Source organism: Athene noctua, chromosome Z (genome assembly GCF_965140245.1).
Source record: "Athene noctua chromosome Z, bAthNoc1.hap1.1, whole genome shotgun sequence".
In the NCBI taxonomy this organism is placed as follows: Eukaryota; Metazoa; Chordata; class Aves; order Strigiformes; family Strigidae; genus Athene; species Athene noctua.
The window spans coordinates 35,539,648-35,564,208 of record NC_134077.1 but is presented as its reverse complement, the minus strand read 5'-3'; the positions used below and the strand labels follow the sequence as shown (position 1 = coordinate 35,564,208).

The window sequence follows — 24,561 nt, the reverse complement described above, 5'->3', positions numbered from 1 at the left end:
TATTCATACCATGGTGATGTCAGGTCCAGCACGGGAGTGCGGGAACTTTTTCCTTTGTGGCTTTGGTGGCGGGGAGCATCACGAGCAAGCTGTCTGTAACCACCGCAGTATTTCTCTGTATATCTTTTGTCTTTTTTACTGTTATTACTGCTTACTGTTGTTATCATTGCTACTGTTGTTGTTCAGATTGTTTATCACACTGTTGTATTAAATTTCTTTTTATTTTAACCCGGGGTTTGTGCCCTACTTGTGTCCGAGGGTGGGGGAGGGACAAAGGCAACGTGGTCTCTGGTCCCAGCAGGGATTAAACTATCACACTATGGGAGAGTGGACACAGTGAAAGGGGTGCTTTTGACCCAACTGATACAATGTACACATCCCCAGGAGCCAAGCAAGATGTTTTAAGGAAACATTGTCTTTCTGACATTATTTTTTTGATTCCCCTTTGCTATATTAAGATATATTCTGTATTTCAAAATCGATCTGAACATTGGTAACATATTCTGATTCACGTAACTGTTTCAGATATGTTAAAGTAAGGAAGGTTAGTAATCACCTTTCTTGCTGTTTTGTTAAATGTACAAATACACTTTTTTAGTGCGTTGTTACATAGAAGGTAGTTGTTAAAATACTTTAAAAATAGCCCTGTCAGAACAATTATGAAGAAATTATATGTTGTTTATATATGTAATCAGCTGCACTGTGACTCATACACTGACCCTAATTTTGTTGTCAAGTCCTATTTTGCTATTGACTTGAGGAGCCTGCCGAAGCTACAGGAGGAGAGAGTTTTGATCACTTGGCATCTTTGCCAGTGCAAACTTTTCCTAAAGTCTTTTCCAAAATATTTCATTCTGCCTTTTCTCAAAAACAGTTCTGAAGACAGAAATTTTTCTGCTCCTTGTCAAGCTTCCCCATAAAAGAAGACTATGTGAAGTGTAGGATGTATAATTCTTTAAAATTATTTAAAATAAATGTGCATCACTGGTGTAATTACTGTGGAGTTTTTTGGCTATGACACTATCAACCAAAAGTTTCTTTTAATTTACATCTCCAAAATACTTCTTTCCTTCCCCAATACCACCCCAATACCACTCCACCATTTTGATGGTGGAGTCAAACCACATGAATGTCCTGAAGTTTAAGATTGACGTCCAATGGGTAGGTAGAACTCTTAATAATCTCTAACATACTGAGGTAGCCTGTATTCTACGAGGTCCCTAATTCTAATGTTACCTGATTTTTGGCTCTTGAACTCTAGCTTGTCTAGCAAGTAGTAAATACTCAAGCTGATACTGCCTCTGTGCAGAAGTCTTCAGATGTATTTGTTCTGCTGAAGTTTGGGGTTTTTTTCCCTCCCGAACCTGGATACTACAAAAGGTGTATTCAGAGTGACAGTATGGTTCATTAAGCAAGCTATGTGTGTAGTAAGAGCTGGGGAAGTCTGATTTCACTTTATTTTATACTCACCTGATTTATTGACAACTCTGTCCCTCAGACCTCTGTTGATGATGTTACTATGTTTTCATAAAATTTCTTTATACAACTTTTCTCCTCATACTAGATGTAGTTAATTCTGCTTATAAGTTCATTGTCCTTGCAAGCATTTTTTTGGCTCTGCATATCTTTTTGACTTCTCTTCTAATATTCATTCTTCTTTTTCCTCATAGTTAAGCAAGAACTGAATGCATTTCATTTTCAAATTGAAGGAATCATTATTTAGCTGAGAATAAACTAAGTACAGTTAACAGTGCTTGCTTGAAAAAAGAGTAAATGTTTTGTTAAAAATAAGCATTGATACCTTTTTACTTTCCAGGCCTTAGTGTGTTATTTTAGTATGAAAATATGAATGACATAGGATTTATAGGAAATGGTAATATCTTTACTTTATCAGTGACATAACTGGAGAAAAGATGCCATGCCAGGCACACACTTTCTTCAGATTCCTATTTCATACCTTGTCTTGACTTGATCAATTTATATAACTGGATTTATAGCCTCGTGTCTAGCAGAGAGCCAAGATTCAATGGCTCATATAGTTGCTGTGGTTTGGGCGAGGTTTAGAGAAGCAATGATACAGGCAGTTAGTAAAATCACAAATATGTGGGAGTCAGATAATCAAGCTCCTTGTCTTTTACCACATTCAGCTACTCTTTTTTTTTTTTTTTTCTTATTAAATATCTGTCAGTATCCACTTCCTCTGAAAGTATATGCTTGGTGGTATAGCCATTTCTGTCTGATTCTGAGCTGCATTGGCACTTACTTGGTCTGCATCTTTATAATGCACATGTACATTTCATATAGTAGCTATATACTGTATGTGCATTGCTATGCTGTGTGTAACCACACCTTTACAAGCATAATTAACTTGATGATTCTAAAAAGAAGAAATTCAACATTGGCTTAACCATATAGAAGTGTTTTCAAGCCAGTATCTGACAACCTCAAATATTCTAATATAGTTTTTGGTTATGACTACCATAGTAAACTCATCAAATATATGCAAAATCTTGAACTTTAAAGTGTTGGAGTTTTATAGTGGCCACAGAAAGGGGGGGGGGGGGGGGGGGGGGGGGGGAAGACATTTCCCTCTCTACTTCTCACACAGAACACAATGCATCTTCTTCAGATGCATTGTGTTCTATGTGCCACATATATTTAGTAATGAAAGTACACTTATTTCTTGTTTTATTTGAAAAGAGATTCAGGTATATGTTAGTTCTTTACAGCTTTGCTTAAAACACTACATTTAAATTCTCATTACTGCTACTACTATATAGGTGATACTGTATTTCTTATGCTGCAAGTATGTGTCTGCTGCTCAAGAACAGTGTTTCCATCTCTTATTTATCTACAAATACTATCTGCTTTCAGGCTAGCACTGTCTTCATTTTTATGCAGGGCAACTTACAGGTTGATTTCTTTCAAATACCGTTTTTTTTTCTTGACAATGTGACAAAGATATGATGTGCAGAGGTTCTAAAGACAGATTTGTCTTCAAGCTCCAGTCATGGGTGCTGTCCAAAACTGTAGGGAGTGAATGTTCTCACCCTACAACAGAGGAGCTGTCTCATGGTGAAGTAGATAGTACAAAGGACTGCCTTCCTCTGGTTTCTGGACTTACAGCTATGTCTCTCTTGTGGTTTTTTGTATATATATGTACATCTCTAGAGTTACTGACTTTCCTTTGGTTGTTTTCATTTGTCTTCAGTTGTGCATACCTGACTGCCAGCTCTGTGTAGAAAGAATTTTACTTCAGTAGCATGCATAGTATTCAAGCTTGGTCACTCCACTTTTGGCCCATTCACCAAAGTGGGAGGGTAGAACTCTAAAATCTTTTATGAGCTTATCAGAGCTGGTGCAGTTTGAGGTCTTAAATGTAACCCTTTCTGTATCACCACTTCTAGGAAGACCTAGTCGACTTGCTACAATTTGTGGTGGTAGGGCAAAATCCTTCTTAAAGGAGGAAGAAAGGCTGCAAATCTGTCTACTGCTTCTTGTATTTTCAAGTGAAATAAGGGTTAAACTCCTTGCACATGGAACAAGAAGTTTCCATCGGCAGCAAGAACTTCACATGAGCAGCAGAATTCCAATGAAGATAGTCTCCCTAGAGGGCACAAATTAGGAGATATCATTGTGTAGTTTCTGTCTTTATTATCAGTTTGGTGACCTAGTTCCTCAAAGTGGAACTCCAGAAAATTTCTGATCACTGTGTTCTACCATCACCAAGAATAGGATAAGCACTTCGCAGTCAACAGGAAACAAAATCTAGCACCGTGTCCCTTTCACAACTTCCACAACCACATAAATGGGTTCTTTATTTAGGCATTGTACCTCCTCCTTCCTCCTGCACTATTATTGAACAATATGAATGCTGTAAGAAGAATTAGAAGAGAATAAAATTGGTGGGAGAGGCTATAACTAAAACATAAAATACTTCTATTGTTGAGAAAAGCATGTCATGCTGTCTGTCTGCTTCTGTGATACATTTCATCCAAACTATACTGGTGGTTGCTATTTGTCAACCTTAGTAATTACAGTAATGTGTTTATGGGCATGATGACTAATTACTTTTTTTGCTATCTGCACTATTCTGTAGACCAGTGACCAGCTGTTCTCCAAAAGATCTGTTTATAGAACATTGTTGCTATTATGGTATCTTATTAAAGACTAACTAAATCAAATGCAAGGACCTGACGGTCATCGAAGGAACAGTGATAGGTGGAGGAAGCAAAGGAATCTAACCAGGGAGAAGTGGAGCATGCTGAACTGGCTGCTTCTAAGACCATGAAAGGAAGAATTGATTGTTCCTGGTGTGAAACTCAACAGGATGACTCAGCAGAAATCACTATATGCAGATGAAGGGCATTGTTGCCTGAAGGGGTCCAGGACTTAAAGGATTTGAAGGAGGGAGAAAATGAGATTTTGTTATAAAAAAAATGAAAATAGGAGGCTTGTTATGGAATGTGGAAGGGACGTAGGAGGGGAAAGAGAAGGATCAAGGAGGAACAAGTGGGAAAAATAGGGGTAAAAGGGGCATAAAAGGTCTGGTCCAGTCTAATGCTTGATCACCACAGCCTATCTTGTATTCTTACTAAATCTGGTTTCTGTGTGAGTACGCAACCTTTTCTAAACATGTGTGAGCCATTAGCCAACTTCGGGTAAGACTAGGAAGCAAGTAGAATAAGAGGTCTGTGTGTCAGCTATTAGAGAGAGACCGATCATGGGACTGAGGGACCAGTGCAACTTGCTGCTAGTTGCTGGCAAGACCTTTTATTTTCTGTGTCTGCATGTAAACTGCGAACAAACTTCAAGCTGCCAGGTAGGGGGCAGCACTGGAAGTATGTGATGTCTGAGCTGCTTTCCGCTCTCTTATATAGCTGACTCTGTGTGTGCATGCTATTGGGAATGCATGCTCTGCCTTTCTCCTGGTAAAGACTACCAAATTTGGCTCTAGCAGACTGGGAAGAAGTCCTCCTGTTGGGTCCAAATTTCCCTGGATTTGGTTACCTGCAGTAGTCCCAGATTTCCTCACCTGCACTCTCAGTGACAGCTAAGAATCTACAGGCAGTACAGAAACTGGTTGTAGAGTCACTCTGAGCCAACTTAGAGCCTTGAGGGTATTCTACAGTCCCTCGGAATTTTTATTTCTTCTGTAATTGGCCTCCAGGGACCTCTTTTCCCTAGTGTACCAGAAATGCTTTTCCAGTGTAACAGCCTCCAAGTGAATTGATAGAAAAATTTTCCATTCCCTGAGGTAAAGAGGTAATGCCAGCTTTTGTCTGCTCAGTTGAGGAGTCCTTTGCTGGTCAGTTCAATAGCTATCAAAAAACCCTAAGCATTCCAGATCATTGTTCTCAATAAAGGATTTAAAACATACTGCCAAAAGAATTTATGCTTTGATGTACAAAACCCTAATATAACTGATTAATATTTCAGTGTTGACAGAAATGTATGTATGAACATTTCGGGAAGATCTAATCCTTGTATTTTTCAAGAGTTTTGCCCCCCTGGATTTCAGGAAAGAGTGATGCTCTAGTATAATAGAAAATAATCTGGCGTCAGTATTCTTGTGTATAGTCTTTGTAAGGTTTCAGGATAGATGCCTGTTCAGTACTCACATTTGTGGCTGTTATTTCTGGTTGCAATTTATCTAGATCTCCCTGAAAGTCTTAATTCATTGTAGAGGACCGCTTTTTTACAGAGACTACCTGAAGATGGTTCTGCTGAAGATGCTTGTGCAGCTTTGAGGTCTTAGGTGTTCTGAATCCCACTGCTCAAAGATCTTCTCTCATCTTGATTTCCCTACAAAATTCCTGTGTCAACCACTAGCCAGTTCAAAAGCTGCTTGAAGTGATGGTCAGTGGTTTTTTTGACACATGGCTACATCAGCATTGCACTATTGGACACCTCAGAAAAATTCATCCAATTTCCACCAGTGTCAGGTTGCTATTTGTTGCATTAGTAGTGTAACCTTTATTATCTAACATCCTTCTCCTTTCCTTATCAAAAGCACTAGGAGTTTTTACAGACACATGAAAAATCTAGCTCCAGACATTGACCTCAGAAGAAAGGGAATGATATCTGAATCCGTATCTGAAGGACTTTCAGAATTTGTCAGACTTTGCACACTGTAATACAAAAAGAATAAACAACTTTGAATGAATTTAATGCAAGTACATCTGATTTTTCACTTTGTGAGGTAACAATCAGGCAGTCTTGTGTGTAAAACCTGCAACTAAGTTGAAACTATTTACTGCTTGATGGGAGTTTCATGCATTTAACTAGTACCAAATAAAATCTGAATTTCTCTTCCAAGTTGGGAGCTTTAAGGCAATATGTGTGCAAGGATGCTGTGCAATTTTCTCACTGTGTTCTTGTTTACAGACACCTCCAAGTGAGGAGCATTCTACGTAGTTAAGGGTTCAAGATGTTTGCATTCAGAGAAGAATCTATGTAATTTTAAAGCTAAGGCATCTGTCCTTCCCTGTCACTTATTTTTGTCATGTGTTGTAAAACTGCATATTCACATAGTCTATGATGTCTGCCATTTGTTTCTCACCTATAAGCAGGCTAGCACAGTATTATCCAACCATCTTCTTATGTAGAGGCAGCATCTTATCAAGCATGCAGATGGATTGTCAATCTTTGGACTGTACAGAAAGAAACATGTAGTGGTTTATTCCTGACTGGTGGCTAAACACCACACAGCTGCTCACTCACCCTCCTCTTCCCAGCGGATGGGAGAGAATTGGAAGGGTAAAGGGAGATTTATATGTTGAGATAAAAACAGTGTAATAATTGTGATAAAACAATAGCAATGATAGAAAGTACAAACAGGTAATGCACAGTTCTTATGCTCACCCACTGACATACCCAGACGGTTCTCAGCTATCAGTCCTGAAATACCAGCTTATTCTAGCTACTAAGAAGAAAAATTAATTCTACCCCAGCTGAAACCAGGACAAAGCTAGTTTTTTCATGTTTGTCTTTGGGATGCTTTAGATTCTTTGGCTGAACATCTCGGTTGCTGTCAGTTACTAGATTTTGATTGAGAGATATTTAATAATATTATCTCCCTATGTTTTGGGACTAGAGATGCTCTGGAGAGTATTTTCCGTCCACAGATAAGATTCTCTAGACCAGACACATTCTTCTTTAAAGACTGCTTCCAGTTAGTTTTCTGAACCTGTGATAGAGAAAACTGATAAAAATTGTTTCCTCACATAACATGAGAGAGAGTGAGAGACTTTTTCCTTCCAGGAATGGTCCGGTGATTTGGTATGAGACTATTTTGACTTGCATCCCTTGATTTAGCAGGCCCAGAATTCTGTGTGTTTCCAGATTTTATTTGAATGCACTGACATCTGAAGTCAACATCCACATTTCAGCATGTTTGATCAGATAGTTTGGAAGCTGGTGGGGTTTTGGAGTCATTATTAAATTTCTTTCCTGACGAGGGTTTTCCATAGCAGAGTACAGTCTAGAGGAGGAATAAATTGTCCAGATTTGTGATTTCATATACTGTCTGCCTCGGTTTCCTTTCCTTACTTTCACGTGGGAAATTTCAGACTACTTGTCTGTGTTGAAAAGTTGTTTCTCTGTTAGCTCAGTTCAAGTCCAGTTATCAGCTGCTTCAGCTTTACTTTCTTCTCTACAGTATTTTCCATTTCTTTCTTCATTCTATTCCTACATGATCTCTAAAGAGTAATTAGTGGGTTTTTTCCTCTAATTAAGGACCTTAGTTCCTCAATTTAGACTCTTAACAGAAAACCCTTTGAGTCTTTTCTTAATCTGTTCCATCCTCCACTTGGCGATAAAATAACTCATTTCTGATACGAGGGCACTTTTTATAGATTAAGTAATTCTTAGAACTTGTTACGAATTGTAACCTAAAGTTATACTGGAGTGTCACTTGTTTGTTTTTCCTCAAAACTAAAAGTTTATAATTGTTCACCTTACTTTTGATGACAAGGAAAGATATGAGATTTTGTTTACATCTATTGCACAGTCATTCGAGGAGTTGTATTTCCGCATAGTTTCCAACTGGATAACTGTATATGAATGTGCTGTAAGGTAGTTAAAAAAGGCAGTATTCACTTTGATTATACCTCGTTAAGACAATACTCAGCTATATCAGTGGCATTCATCAGAATCATGCCAGTACATAACGTAATGTTTGTAAGGCTGCCAGTGCAGCTCCATTCACATTTTGAGCTCTAAGCACTGTCATTGCAGTTGAGGAAATAATGCCACTTTTGAGAGCAGTACTTTAATTACATTAGAAACTGTGGGACTGCATCTTCTGACTTACATCAGCAGGGTATGGCTGAAAGCCACACAAATAGTGAGTGTGTGCACAGAGAAACTATTTTTCCAAATGCATTGTCTGTACATGCAACCCCCTCCCATAGTTTTCCGCAGAGTCCTGTTTAAATTTTGGATCACTAGATTGAGAGAGGAAAGACATACTCGAATTCTTTCATGACTGTGATGTACCTAGGCGGACATGGGAGTTGAAGTGTCCCTTCTGGATCTCCTGTGATACCATCGTCTTCACGGTGTTGGCAAAACCCTTTTTCCCTTCATCTCATGGCAGCTTTTGACACCTACTGCACTCTCTGTTCCCATTGCTATTACATAGGTTTACTGAATGACTGCACTTCTTCTGTTAGTGCAGTCATCCAAAGCTGACTGTCATTCCAGATGTGGGAATACAAGATTCAAGATAAACTCTCCACCTAAGTCTTAGTGCAGCTTTTCAAAGTGGATAATGTTTGAGTATAATGCTTATGCCTGTGATAAACATCTAAACACTGTGGAAGCAAAAATGAGCCAAGTTGAATCAGCTCTGGTTCTAGCATTTGGCAGAGTCCTTCAAGACTGTATTTCTCTGCAATCCTCAGATATTTCCAGAATTTAGGAAATGAGGAGCCACTCTTTATGATTCTGCTATCTCTGAGGATTTTGCTTAATTGTTCATTAATAGCAAATTCTCTCCCACTGACATTCTTCTTCAAAGTTTCCAGCATTCTTCCATCTTTACCTGGTTTCTCAACTGCAATATACATTACTGCATCTTTATATTAAAAACACCTTTTTTATTCACATTACTTCTGTTAGCCTTAGAGGAAGCTTTAAAGGAATCAGTCCTAGAAAACTGCACCATGCTATCTTTTCCTAGACAAGGCTTGAGGATTCATCTGATATGTTTACCATGGGCAATTTTTTACTTTCATGCCAGCCAATACATAAACTCACCTCCTGTTTATTCTTGTACTTCTGATCTCTGGGATTTGGGCAAGGTTTTGACCCATGGATTTCATGGTTGTGTTTATGTACGCAGTATTTTACTGTACGTGGAACAGAAGCTTTCAGAACAATCTCATGTCTCTTCATCTCAAGTGATCTTGGTGGCATGTTTGGAGAAACATCTGTTTCTGAAATTACGAGGACATCTAAATGAGTTCTGTTTGTTATCAGCAAGCACTGTACTTCCAGGCATAAAATTGCACTTTGATTTTTCAGTCACTCTTCCCGTAAAAAGACTGGCTGTTCTTGAAGTATTTGGTCTGTCTCACAGTGAGAATTTGCATGTAGCTAAAACATTTAAAAAAAAAAAAAAAAAAAAAAAAAAGTTGTTTCTGTGAAGGCTTAGTATTCTCTCTTCAACACCTTTGAGTCCCTTAAATCTGAGAAATCTGGAGTTGGGGGGAACTGTGTTGGATATGGGGTATGAACTTCCTACCACATGTTTGTAGTGTATGTTGGGCAGGGGCTGAAACTAAAGAAAGAAATGTCTGGAGATGAATTATGTTTAGTCAAAATCACTAGTCTCAAATGCTGTGAGTATGGATGCCCATTGTTTAAAAGTGTGTATGAAAAACTGATCTCAAATAACTGTTGTTGCTGGACAGTAGTTTTGTCGTCTTCTTATTCTTAGGTAACATGCAGGGGGGGGTTGATATATCTTATAATAGGATGAATAAATTATTTGACTGATTTATGTGTAAGATATTCTAGGAAACCTTTTTTAAGTTCTCAGATGTAAGCAGTCAACTGACAGAAAAATAAAAAAGAATAATACTAAGAAAATTGACAATAAAATGTTTTGACTATATTTTTAGCACATTGATGGCAACAGAGTGAACTGTTCCTTTTGGGGTTAAACAGTGAATTCTTCTTTGAAAGAGCATGTATATGCACATTTTCCCTGTGCATGCTCTGAGTGCATGCAGTCACTTGAACTGAAGACTTAGCTTTAGCTGCACTTAGACAAGTTTGCTCATACTTTATTTGGAAAAGAAGAAAATCAGGACAAGGAATTTTGCCGGTGGTGATGAACTATTCAAAGTAAAAAAAGAAAATAAAATCAAGGCTAACTGAGGAGTTGGGGGACTCGAGACTGATTAAGCATGCAGTAAAGTGGCAGATGTAAATAAATGTAGTGAGGCTTATGGAGCAGCAATCCTCTACAACTATTACCATTTTTGGGAAGTAATTTGGAGGTCATAATAGATCTATAAAAATACTAGTCTCAATACTTAATAGCTGCTAAAAAGGCAAACAGTGTTAGTCATTACTAAGAAAAGCAGCAAGAATAAAACAGAAATTACCATTTTGCCTGCGTTCAGCTCTGGCATATTTTTAATTGCTACACTGTCAGATGTATTTAATGCTACTGTAGAGTTAGAAACAAATATGCATACATGCATATGGACCCCAAACCAGGAATTACAGTTATGGTTGTCCATTATCAGCTGATAAATAATCCTCCCCTTTGCTTTAAGTATCTTCCATTTATTTTTTAGTTCCATGTTTTCAGCCTATCATAAAATGCAAATTTAAGATAGCAGTGCTTAAGATACTATGTTTTCAGTAAACTTTCTACGAAGTTTTCACTAAAAATCACCTGTTTAACTATAAACAATCAGGGATTTATCTGATTATGTGTCCCAATCCAGTGTCAGGGGAGGTTTCAATATGATCCCAAGAGTGAAATTAAGGCACAAATGAGGTCAAATGCCATACACCCAAAACAATTAAAAGTGAAGAGGGGTAGCGATAGGACAGAATGGAAGGAAAAGACAGAAATCAAGCAAGCATGCAGAATAGAGTCACAAGAATAGTCACCACCATGGATCCAGCAGCGTCCCATTGGTCCTCAGTCTTCAGTTCTTCGGTGGTGGGTGCACACGGAGCAAAGTTTTATGTTGCTGTTTATGTTCACTGTATCAGCTGATTAGCATATCTGCCCACCTTTAGTTTTTTTTCCTCTGGTCCCACAGGTTTTTGCTGCATGCAGCTTCTGGGGCAGAAATGCTCACCTCTTAACAGTTCATTAGCAATGCATGCATGGCGTCTGACCTACACAATAGAGCCACAAAAGAGCTACAGGGTGGACCCACTGATAAACATTTGGTTTCCACTCAGTCTGTGTCTCCCCCTTTGAAGCTTATCTAAGAAGTTTGATAATGCAACTGCAGGGGAGTAGGGGTGCATCCTTCAATACACTCCTGCTTCCTTTGACTAGTACAAAGGCTGCAGCAGCTTGTCCTTGAGGTTTGCACAGACACAAGCAAGCTTTGAGACAGTCATTTGACATTTCAGTCTCTCACAGGATGTAATGAAAAGTAAGAGCAAAATAAGTTTTCACCCATTTCTACCTTATCTTCACAGTTGTTCTAAAGCAAAAATTGTGGTTTTAACGTTCCTTTCTTTTAGTTTCTGACTTCTGTGGAGCTTTTATTAGCTGCTGTGAATATGTAGGATTTAGTCATCTCAGGTTTGTAACACAGCTTCTTCAGCCATGTAAAAGCACTGCAAATACAAAATTTGGCAAAGTACAAAACTTGGCAAACTATGAAACTTGTAAAATCTTGGGAGAGAGTTCCTTCAGTTCCTGCTGGCATGATGTTGAAATAAAACTGCTGAAAGAAATCTTTTGCGTTGTGGACCAAGGTAAAGATTCTAGTTGCAGTTTCTTCCAGCAAACAGTTTAAAGAAGTTAAATTTAAAAATTTAGATTTAGTAAGAGGGTTGTAGGATACAAGTTAGATGAATCTGAAGAAAGTATCTAGAAATACAGACAGAAAATTTATGCAGAAAAGGAAGCCTGCAAAAGACTAGATGGCTGTCAGTATTCAGGTAGATATTGAAAAAATAGGGGCAATTTACCAAAGTGGTAGCTGATTTCTTTCTCTAAACTACATTGTTTATACATGAAGGGCTAACACAAAAAACTGAGGAATGGTATAAAATGAGGTGTCATCTAATGATAATTTTGAAAGATGTACTGATTGTAAAATTAGGAAGAATACCTAGTATTTAGTGTATTAGTGGATGATAAGAAGTTTCCAAAATTAATTAAGTAGTCTCTATAAGTTACACTTTTTTGTTAAATTAATGAAATCATATATAAAGTAAGTGTGTTTAAAAATTTTTACATGATGATATATTAATTTGATTTTAAAAATATTTTCTCTTGTATTTTGCAGAATGAAGAGAAGGCACCAGTCAGTTTTCCCTCACTTCTTAGCCATATGACATCTTCTTTCTTAAATCATCCTGTAATTCCAATGTCAACATATGCAGATGCAGGTGTCCCAGAGATGCTAAGTACTTTTTCTCCACTAGTATCATCCATGCCTTGTGACATGCATATAGTCAATCTGAGGACAATCCAATCAAAGGTAAGGTCAAACCAGTATTTTTATGAACAAACGTATGATGTAGCTTATTAATATAATTTGATCAAATACTTCAGAAAAGTAATTTGTGGGAGGGTTTTTTATATGATATAATAAACTGCAGCATGATAACTAGTTTTTGTTAATTCTGCAAAAGCTAGAGACCTGTGTCTGAGTAATGTGAAATACAGGAATTGTTTTCTCACAACATAATAATATACATAGTGTATTATTTTGTATCTGGAGGTGACGCATGTCAGTGTATTCCTGAAGTTTAAGAGCAGAAGGTTCATATGCTTTGCCCTCTTCTGTATTATGAAGAATGAAATTTAAGGTCATGTGATTTTTTTCTGAATACGATTACTTGTGTTTTTAATAAAGCATATAGTTTTAAACCCATCTGATTCCATTTGGAAGACTAAAAAAAAAAAATCTACTGCATCTTAACATCCATATGAATGAATTCTTAAAATATTTTTAAGCTTAAATACAAGACCTATTTTAATTATTCTAACATTACTTTACAGTCCTTGGTTCCTGTGAAACTGTTCTCTGGTAGGTTTACAAAAAAAGCCCAAACAACAAAACAAAAGAAACAAAAACAAAACCCCTGTTCTGTACTCAGTATTCATTGCAAAGGAACTTGCACAATTGTAACCACCATATTTCAATTTTGTGTTTGATAAACTGTAGAAGTAGAACTGTTTGTGCATTCTTCTGCCAGCTCTTGTGTAAATTCTTTTCAGTTTTTCAACACTTTTTAATGTTAACTTTATGCTGTATTGCAGTATCACTCACCAGTGCTGTTACCATAGATTAAATCCCTTTTTAATTCTGCCATACTTAGATACTTACAAACTACAATTGTTACTTCTTCCTTAGAGAAGGTGGCTGAGGTTATACCTCAGATTATATTCAGATTATTTGCAAATCTTGCCCTTGGCTACTATTTTAACATAGTTCTTCATTTTTAGTCTTAATCCTTATTTTTAAAAGTAAAGAATTAGTTTCTAACACTTTCTCTTAATAGTTCAGTCTCATGTACACCCCTTCAGCTCTGACTGTTTCTTAATTTGAATTTCAAAATGGAATAACTCTTGATTCTGTGGGTCTTACACCTTTGAAGAGTTAGGAGAAAGCTTCATATTGAATTAAATCTTCATGTGAAGTATATGTTCCACACTTCACTGTAAATTTTTTTCATTTACCTCAGGCAGCTCAGCAACACCTGTTTGCTTCAGCATGTCAAGTTCAGGGCAGACCTTCATGAACGTACCCCTTCTCCCTTTTCAAGGCCTAAACTTTCTCCACTTGTTTGATCGTGTGGCCATGAAACCTGAGAAATGGAAAGCTGGCTCTGTGTCTGCTTTTTTGAGTTCAATGTTACTACTCATAGGTGAATTCTACAAATTTTTCTGGGCTACAGTGGCCCCACTGTTTCAGTTGGTATAGGAATGTTTGAGGCTATGATCTTCTTCCTGTCCACAACTGTTTATTTCAATGATGACTTGACTGACAGCTCTTGAGCTTGCATCATTACTTTGTGCACTTCAAAGTCAAAGCTATCAGTAGTCACAGGATAGGGGCTATCGTTATAGGTACGGAACAGTTATTCCCCACAGCAGAATTGATGTTATGCCTTACAAATAACTTCTTGAATGCCAAAATGTTTTTTTTTAATCTCTCCTCACTTTCTGCTTCCTTTCTCTGTTTTCCAAGAATGTGAATGATGTGTCATAATTCTGGCTAATTGACACATTGCAATTTTTTCCAGACACGTAGACTACTTCTCAGTTGCTTGAACTGTTGAAGCTGTTAAAAAATGAGTACATTAGTACATTTGTCCAGTTATACTAAATATATATACAAATTTTTGTCATGTTACTTGAACTTTTCAATTCATGTTTGTTAGCTTACAGTAATCAGATAAAAAAGTGTTTAAATGTTTTTTCTTTCTCATAAAAATTTTAGCCACATTGTCCCAGGATACTACTTACGAGAAAGCCTAGCAATTTTTTTTTTCCATCTAGAAGCTTGATATGAGAACTGCATTTTATTTCTCAGATCAAAATTATATCAAACTTTGGCAGCTCTTCCAAGAAAGACAGTCCAGATATTTAATAGTGCAGTAGTTAGGGAATTTCTGTTATATAACAATGCTATGAAATTTTACAAGATTAAGGATGTTATTGTTTGTTGAAAACTTTATTACAAGTTTTCATGCAGTTAGCATGGTCATGTTTAGAAGGTGTATTTGATGTAAATTAGGTTCATCCTTCATCAGACATACTTACATACACTTAATCTAATTTACCTAGAGATGGTATAAAAAGAGTTAAAGTAGATGCAGAGGCTGTGGCAGCTTACTCAGTCTTACACCTGCTTTGACAATAGGTTAGAACAGCTAAATTTATTACACATGAATGCTATGTGCACTATGAAATCCTGGGAATTCTAAAAGGTTGGGTACTATAACATAGATGTTTTTACTTACCAAAACTCTTTCTTTTCCTGAAGGTTTTGTTAATTATTACCTTTCTATTTTAAATATGTTGAATCTTAATTATAATTATATTTAATTTTAGAAACCTAAGAGGTGAAATATTAATACCATCATTTAAAATTATAAATGCATTTGTTATGCAGATTACTCCAAGATAATTCCACTGTGATAAAGTGTTGATACCCATTACTGGCTTGGATTTTTAACATTAATTTACCCCATATCAAGTCAGGCTTTTGCTGATTGAATTTTAATATTTCACTAATCTGATGTTTAGGCAGACAGTATTATTTTGTGTGCATAAAAATGTCTGCTTTTAAGTGCAACACTGTCACATGAGTGACAGTGAAAACTAAGTCAGGTATTTCATAGTTGCAGGCAGAAAATAATTTTGTACATCATCATTATTACCTTACTTAATACGGAAAGGGGTAATACTGTTGCAATAAACAGGATAAGAACTTTTTCAGCCATCAGTGATGTTAAGTACTGCAAACTTGTTTGAAACGCCTGACTGTAGACACCATTCATTAATTGAAACTTGATTTTAGGTGCTTATAAGCTAATTTTGTTTATTAAAATCTTCTCAAACTGAGTTATTCATGATTTGTAAACTGTGTGAAGTTTCTACCAGTCAGTATTTGAGTGGAAAGTATCTTATTTCAATTCCAAATTCTGAGTAAATTTTCACTATTTTAAATTAGGAACTTAGAAAATACTAACATTAAGTTTATCAGTTTACCATTTTTTTTCTTCTCTGAATGAGTACTTAATGCTATGAATTTGTCATACAATGAAGCTGTGTCATGCTGAGTTTCAGAGAAGCTGGTTCAATCTCTTTCAAGACCTCCTTTATTAGGAGAAAATTGTTCTGGATCTGAAGCCTGTTAGATTAAGACCTCTCTTGTTTGTTACACCTTCAAGAGCTAAAGCATCACAAAGTGCCTAATGCTTGTTGGCATAGGTTTCTCCAAGACAATACTTACTGAAGTACGAGACGTGAACCTAACTCATGGCAGAGACTTTTGGGAAAAAAACACCTGTACAAAAACAAGTAAGCCAGAAATAAATTAGAGAAAAATAGCCCGAAGTGCTGGCATGGCTGTGGATAGAACCATCTTTTTTACACTCTTACTATATAAGTAATAAGATGAAGAGCTGAAGAATGTAAAACAACAACAAAAAAGAATTAATTACAGTAATGCATCATAAAAAAAAAAGTACTGAGGTGAGTGTAGCAATACAGCTTGCAGCATGAAGGGCATCTTGGCATGTGCCACTCGTGGTGTGAAGATAGATTGCATGCACATTCATCTATACTGTGAAGAATTTCTTTTCTGTTACTCTTACTGTACAAAAATGGTTTTCTACACCTTAGTGTAAAAGAAAAAAGAAGTTTTTGTGTAAAGTGAGGTTTTCTAGCCAGTTCTGGGCTATGACTTTGTTTTCTGAAGTACATACCAAAACAAGATTCTGATTTTGAGGCATTTATGCCACCCTTGTGACCATTTGTCCTAAGTGATTTTAGCAATTGGGTCCAAACTAGGAAGTTGAGATTGTGGTTTACTCTTGGGTTACCTTTGATGCCCCTTGAGGCTCAAGAGCACCATATGTCTTATCTATAAACATAAAATTTATTTAATATTTGGGTTTTAGTGTATGATTTCTTGTATATTTTGATTTAGATTTTAGATGGCAACTTTACAAAATAAAAGCTTGATAGAATGTAGTCACAATCCGTATTTAAAACTGGCTATTGTAATTAGTGTATGATTTCTACTTTGTTTTGGGGTTTGCCATATATTTTTCCTGGGAAGCCAATTAATACAACTGTGATAGCTACACTTAAATTCTGGGTCTGTATGTGTGCATCTGTTGAGCTTTGAACTCCTTGGTTAACAACTTCCATTTGTATTCTGTTGTACTTTGTATATCTAAACTCTTTGCTGTTTAGTTCTTTTAATATTTATAAGACTAAATATAGAGAGAAACATTGCTGTTCAATTTAGGCTGAACATTACTTAAAGGATAAGTGGCTCTATCACTATAAGGTAGTTACAATTTTATGAGGTCCTAAAATGGCTTTCTAGCTCAGCTACTTTCTGAGTATTTTTTATTTTGTTTATTTGTAGGTGAATATTGAACCATCTGATGAAGCTACTCTGATTCTTCACAGAAAGGGATTTGACTGTAGATTTTCAAACAGAGACATAGGTTTGCTCTGTTCCTCTACTCAGGGAAAGGTATGTATACCTTACCTTACAGCAGAAATATTGATGTTTAAGTCAAATTGTAGAAGTCTAGGTAGTTATTTCTCAAAAGTTGTACGTAATATATATACTTTCAGGGTAATAGTTAAGCTTAACTTGAAGGCTGCTTTCCATTTGATAAAGGTATGTATCTGCTGGTGTGTGGGAATAACCATGTAAGCATCAGCAAGTAAACTTCTAGGTCAGTTTTAATCTCATTAATTTCCTGAAAATGTGGTTTTCATATAACACACATCCGTATTTCTCATATAACTTTTAAGAATGTTTTAGAATTTTACTAAGTAAAAAGAGTCAAATGACATATTCTGACGTTTATCTTTTGAATATTATTAACATATCCATAAATTATCTGACTGTTACTTTGAAAACTCTTGCTTATTATAGCATGTCCTTTGTCTACCCATGCTCACTTACATGACCTACACCATTGCAAATATCTGTTTTGAAATTGCTATAGAATTGTTGTGGTACATAAGCTGAAAATATAAATTATATAACTTCATTCTGAGAGTTGCAGATGTCCTGGATGGTTATGAATCTGTAAAAATTTTGTAATCAAGCTTTGAAATAGGTTTGGGATTTTTTTTTTAAGCAGAAGAGTAAGTGGTGTTTTTTTAGAAACAAGATGAGTTTTAATCCAAACATTTCTGATCAGTTTTTTAATATATTGATCTAACTTACTTGCTTTGAAATGCAGCAAGTGAACACTACCTAAAAAGATCTAATTTAGTGTGTAGCTTTGAGACATGGTACTTAAAACTACTCATAGTAAGAATTGCTGTGCTGATACCTGTAAGAAAATGTATCATTTGGATCATTGTTAGAGATCAGTTTGAAGTCAATTTTAAGATATATACTGTATTTTCTAAACATATTTCTTCTTATTTTCCAGATAAAGGTACATAAACTCTTTAACAAATTCAGAGTGGAAAGTCTTACACCTGCATCTTTATCTTTGATGCATTCACCTCTGGATACCAGAAATATAAGTGAAATAAGTATGAGTTCTATGGAGATAAATACGTTCCGGATCAGACTAAGATGAAATCTGGCTTTGATACTCAGATAGAGAAGAGGAGTCTGCAATTACATCTCCTCTAAGTTTAACGTGCAATAAGAAGCACATTATTATTATTCCAGCTTCTGGATACTGTGAGAAAAACATTCATTCTATAATTTTTTTTGACCAACACAATGAAAAGCCATGTTGCAACCAACTTTTTTGGGTTTTGTTTTTGTTCTTTCATAAAATAACATCAATATAAGTTAATGCAACAAGTGAAGAAATTTCTAAGGATGTTAACCTCTCAACAGATAAAATCTCAGGTTAAATGCTAGCTAATGATGTTTCTGGTTTTAATTTTCATAAAGAGGGGATTGGATTTTAATAAGCCTTCTTTGTTGATTCTTGATGAATATATGTACAAATAATTCAGTGTAGAAAGTCCTGATGCAGCTTGGAAATAAAATGGAATAAAATGTTCTTGTGTAGTAGCTAATGTCCAAATATTTACAATCATTTATATAATTGACAGTAATGTCGATTTGTTCCACAATTAATTTCAATTTATTCAACACAAAGGGGATTATTAATTGTGGTAAAATGAAAGCCTGCAGTACTTGTGATAAGTGATGGTAGATCTTAATACTTCTGCCACTCACCTGAGTTATGTAAATAGGAGAACATGAACCTACAAAATAATTTTGCAATGAAAATGTTTAATAAAACTCCCATTTTGTTACTTGACACACTGGGATATGTGCAATTGTTCCATTATCATGTGTAATTAGAAATGTCCATAATGATCATGAATACACAATTTTTTATAAAACTCATTTAGATACCAATGTTCTCTGAAATGAGTTTTCTATTTCAAGATTACCATATCAAGATAAATGTGCCTTATTTTTTGATACGTCTTGTTACAATTTTGGTGTCTATGTTAATGTTTTTAGGGGAAATGTAGTTTATATAATACTTAAGCTGTGTATCTCCTATTTGACAATGCTGGCCACACTCTGATCTATATCCTCCTGCACCAAGTTTGTGCTATCTTATTCAGAACATTTTGACTATTTGAATGTATTATAATGAAGTTGTAACATGAAACAGACAAAAAAGATTTACTATAAAATCTAAATTTGGCTGCTTTCAAGGAAATTGTGACTTGATGCAGAGAGCTGATAGTAAGCAAGACATAGTTTGCAAACCCATCAAAACATGTCCTTACATGTAACAGACTGTGGTAACCTGTTAATTCAGAATCATGTGCCTATATTTTAAACAACATTTTTCAAACTTGCAACCTCATTTACATTGCCAGTGTTCACATTACTGAAAAACTGAGTCTTTTCACGTATTGATTCATATTTAGTGCTGAAGCCATTCAAGTGTGAAAAATTTTTCCCTAAGTAGAGCTACTGTTTACAGTTAATATATATGAACATGCACTTGAGTATGGTCTCATTTCCTAGTCTTCATTTATCTTCCTAACTCTTTCTTCTGTCTCTTGCTTATGCTTTTTTTTTTTCCATACATCATGGCTTGTCTTTAATACTAATGCATGAAAAGTCATCATAACTGGTAAAAAGATGTGCTATTTTCTAATTCTAATATTGCCTACTGTATTTAATTTCATCGTTATTCCACAGTGTATCAAATTATGTCATGTAGCTGCAGGCTATCTTAAAAGAAGATGAAACTTCGATTTCATGCATTGTAACAGGTTGGATCTTTGTTGAGATTGTGTAGATTTCTCTACTTAATTCAGTCTACTGTGTGTTTTGTAATTAATGGAATACTTAGTAGGATCTCGTGCAAGTTATGTCAAGAATACAAGAACCACTAACCACAAATGAAAGAATCAGATTAATCCAGTAAATGGATGTTTTCATGCAATAAACATGTACTGTAACTTTTTTTAGCTGTAGTATTTGAAAATACTATCTTTTGTTGGAACTCAAAGCTTGGTAGACTTGCCAGCAGAAATTTCTCATAGTGTTTATTTTGTTACATCTTCAGAATTAAGATGCTTCAAAGACTTATATGTGTTCTGTGCAAGAGTTTTGTTAAGCCGAAGAATAAAATTTTGATGCAATAAAGTTTTAAAGTATTTTGCCTGTTGGAATTGCTTCCAAAAGATGTTTCATATAGCAATCTTCTATCATCAGCTGTACAATCATGATGCCTGAATCTTCCTTAACCAGCAGATTTAATCTTTGTTCCTTTATTTTGCATTCTTTGTGTAACAATAGAACAGCCTTCAATTTGGGACCCTTTCCTGAAATCCTTAAATGAGTCAAAACTCCAGTTGAAGTCGGATAATACATTTTACTTTAGTTGTTTCAGAATGTGGCTGTTAATGGGTTTGAATTTTTTTTTCAACAACTCTTAATGAATTCTTAAGCTATATTTTTGTTATATTGGATATTTCAATTAAGTTCTTGTTTTTTTCTGTGCATCGGCTATCTAATTTAATCATTTTTTTTCTATTTTTATAGCTGCTGGGTTTATAACTACTGGTTAAGAGAACCAAGCATCCTTAGCTTCCAGTATGGTTTTAAAGACGGGGTGTGTAAGAAATTATTTTAAAACCTTGTAATTGCATTCCATACCAGAGTTGCACCTGTACTGATTTTTTTTCATATTCCTTTATCTTAAATGTCTTTGGTTTACTTGCTCATATTGTCCAAAACAAACTGATTTCAACTGAAGGTTTTTAATATTTTCTCTTGGAATGTTTTATATCTATGGGGATATGTAAAATAAGATCTCTAATAAAAGATACTGTCAATGTGAGATGTGGTCAGTGTCATTAATGCCTTAGCCATAGCTAATTTAAATAAAAATTTTAAAAAAACAAAACAATGCGGGAGAGCCGAGCACGCACACGACCAATGTGATCAAGCAATGCCCGTTTATTACAACTAAGAAAGCCCTTTTATAATGTTCTCCCGCACACGTGAGTAACATGCAGTACAAGTCCTCAAGACTGGACAGTTCACTTAGCCCGCGCTTTAAACCTTCTTAGGATTGGATAAAAAGTGCCACATCAGCCTTGCCAGGCTTCCTGCCTTGTGGAACTTCCTCTTCCATCCCAACCCCTTCAGGGGGTGTTTGTCTCGTTGAGTTTCTCCTCCCTCATTCAGGGTCACATCCTTATCACATTCTTGCTCGGCTGAGGCTCTTATCAGTCTTGTTCTCACATGGGATTGCTCACATGGCCATTCTCTCACAGAAAGCCCTCTAGAATCCCAACAAAACAACAACAACAACAACAAAAACCCAACAACAAGATTCATATACCGGTAGCTTTTGGGAATGACAATTATCTGTAGTGAGATGACGAAAGATGCAATCTATTTCACAGTTGCCAAACAGAAGATGACAGACGCTGACTTCAGTGACCTAAACACATCGCACTGTGAATGCACAGAGTGGTAATGGAATGGGTAGCTTTTCTTTCACAAAAGAAACCTTGCACTGACTTAGCAGGAAATAGTAGAAGGTGTAAAATTCCTGATTTTTTTTTTTTTTACTTGAATTAATCTCATTTCTCTTAAGCATTTGAGAGTAATGTTCATGTAATTAACAAACATACCATTAGCAAATATAATCAAAGTAGCAATTCCACTGTAATTAGACTGAACACTTCTAAGAAAATAATACAATGCTGATATAATATGCTGTAATTACATATGACAAGTTGAAGAGGCATAGATGCTTTACATGCTGATAGAGCTTGAGCATAATGAGTTACAAAGACAATTAGTATAAGTTTCAGTCAGTGCCTGAAGCTATTTGAAGCTGGACTGGATAGTCTTAGCTGTAAATATAGAAGTATACATACCGTAATTTTAAAAATGATGTTTCAAGATTAAAAAAAATAAGGAAGTATATAATATCTAACTGAAGCAGGCAACAGTGGGTATGGGTCCGATTTAAAGCACTCCATCACCTTTTTAAGATCATTCTATGGAATCTGTTAATAATATCAGCATGACCACCTGGACAGAACATATTCCACTAATTCCTGTTACCAATAAAGTCTTTATTTACTTTTTGAAATTAAATTAGCTACATTTGATGTATACCTGTCCATCATGTTTTAAAATAACAGGTGCTTGATGTGTAGATATCTTTACTGATACACTAAAATACATTGCTCAGATTTAATAGGTTATCTGACTTGTGATGAATTTCTATATATGACAAAATCGAAAACAGATTCAAGTTGTCCTACTTAATTTAGGATAACTACTGTGTCATAATAAGTATTTGCAACAACAAAAATCAGCCAATGGTATTACTTTTGTCTCCTGAAAGTGGGAACATAATAAATTATCTAGAATAAGCTCAGTTCATTGGAAAACTACTGGAATTTTCAGATAGTATTCTTACTGCTGCAAAGCTTCTCTGTCTCCCAACATTTCTGTAAATTATAAAACTAAATTGTGGTCCTGTCCATCTTTTAATATACAGATTTTATTAATTAATCAATATCTAAAGTCCATATTGCATCTGTAACTTTTGCCTGCCAGAATTTCAATGTAGTAGCAATAATGCATTATTTACATTACTCTCCTCCCTTTAAGCAATTTATTTAATGATAGTGAGGGTAATGAAAAAAAATAATTTCCATCATGTTTGTAAATTTTTGCTATTTGAACTGTAAAGATGGAAATTTTCAATTGTATATTTCAGAGCTTCGGGTTCTCAATATGTTTTTCCTGCTATACAGTGCCTGTTAAAGGGATGTTCTTTGATTGACAATCTATAAAATTATTCATTTTATGGGTATGACTAAATAATCCCAGCAGTGTGTCCTGCTTTACTACCACCACCACTCGCTGTTCATCACACCCATCCACCATAGAGGAAGATCCATGTGACTCTGTTCCTCACAAATCGTGACATGCAAAGTAGCTTGTGGTCTCCTCAGGTAGCTAGGCTATTTTCACTTCTATCTCTAACTTAGATATTCCTTTTGTACTACTTTCTCCTTTTTTAGCATGTCAGCTGAATCTGTAGGCATTCGTAAACTCCAGCATGTACCTGACCTGCCAGCTCTGCCCATTGAGTATTACAGAGCTTTCTGGAGTCAAACTGCCAGCAGTGTCAGTCAAACCATGAGATGTGCTGGATGTGAGCACTCAGCCCGCCATTCAAGTATTACATGATTTTCATCTACATCAATAAGCATGCAAATGGGGCACGTACCCTACTTGCTTAACAAGGGTTAAGGGGGAGATAACTGGGCCTGTTAGGCATAAGCTCAAGGGAATCATGCCAAGTGGACTGGTAAGGGCTCTCCCTCTGCCATTCCATTTGAGAGAAGGGATAGATGTTTAGAAACCACGGAAGAACCTGAGAAGGGTCTGGTAGGGAATGGGGCTCACACTCACAAAAAGGTGATGGATTCATTAGCTCATCTCACGTGCATCTATACCGTTGCACGCAGTGTGAGCAACAACCAGGGGGAGCTTGAGGCCACGATGCAGCACAAGAACTATGACACAGTAGCTCTCACAGAAATGTAATGGGATGCCTCACACAACTGGAGTGCTGCAGTCGATGGCTACAAGCTCTTCAGGAGGGACAGACAGGGAAGGAGAGGCAGTGGAGTAGCCCTGTGTGTTAGAGAATGCTATGACAGCTCAGAAATCAAGTACAGTGATGACGGGGTTGAGAGTGTTTGGGTTAGGTTAAGGGCCAATAAAGCAGATCTTGCTGTGGGAGTCTTCTATAGACCCCCCAACCAAAGCGGTGAGGTGGAGGAAGCTTTCTGTAAAGTTGGGAGAAATCTTGCGGTCACTTGCCATTGTTCTTGTGGGGGACTTTAACCTCCTGGGTATCTGGTGGGATCACAGCACAACACAGCAGAGAGGGAACAGTCCAGGAGGTTCCTGGAGTGTGTGGAGGATAACTGCCTCACACAGCGGGTGAGTGAGCCGACCAGGGAAGGTGCCCTCCTGGAGCTGCTTCTGGTGAACAGGGAAGAGCTTGTGGGGGAGGTAAAGGTTGGAGGCTGTCTAGGGTGCAGTGGTCATGAGGTGATTGAGTTTGCAATCCTTGGAGAAACAGAGGGGTTAGTAAAAC

The 24,561-nt window shown here is 36.2% G+C and overlaps 1 protein-coding gene across 1 annotated transcript in view; it reads left to right on the top strand.

The window, feature by feature from the left end:
- MAN2A1 (mannosidase alpha class 2A member 1) overlaps positions 1–21,261 on the top strand; it is a 140,944-nt gene extending 119,683 nt beyond the window's left edge. Inside the window, exons 20-22 of the mRNA XM_074931879.1 lie at positions 12,498–12,692; positions 17,325–17,435; positions 18,355–21,261. Coding sequence (XP_074787980.1) covers positions 12,498–12,692; positions 17,325–17,435; positions 18,355–18,507 — 459 coding nt within the window. The 3' untranslated portion in view covers positions 18,508–21,261. The remainder of the gene's footprint in view (positions 1–12,497; positions 12,693–17,324; positions 17,436–18,354) is intronic.
- Positions 21,262–24,561: the final 3,300 nt, after the last annotated feature.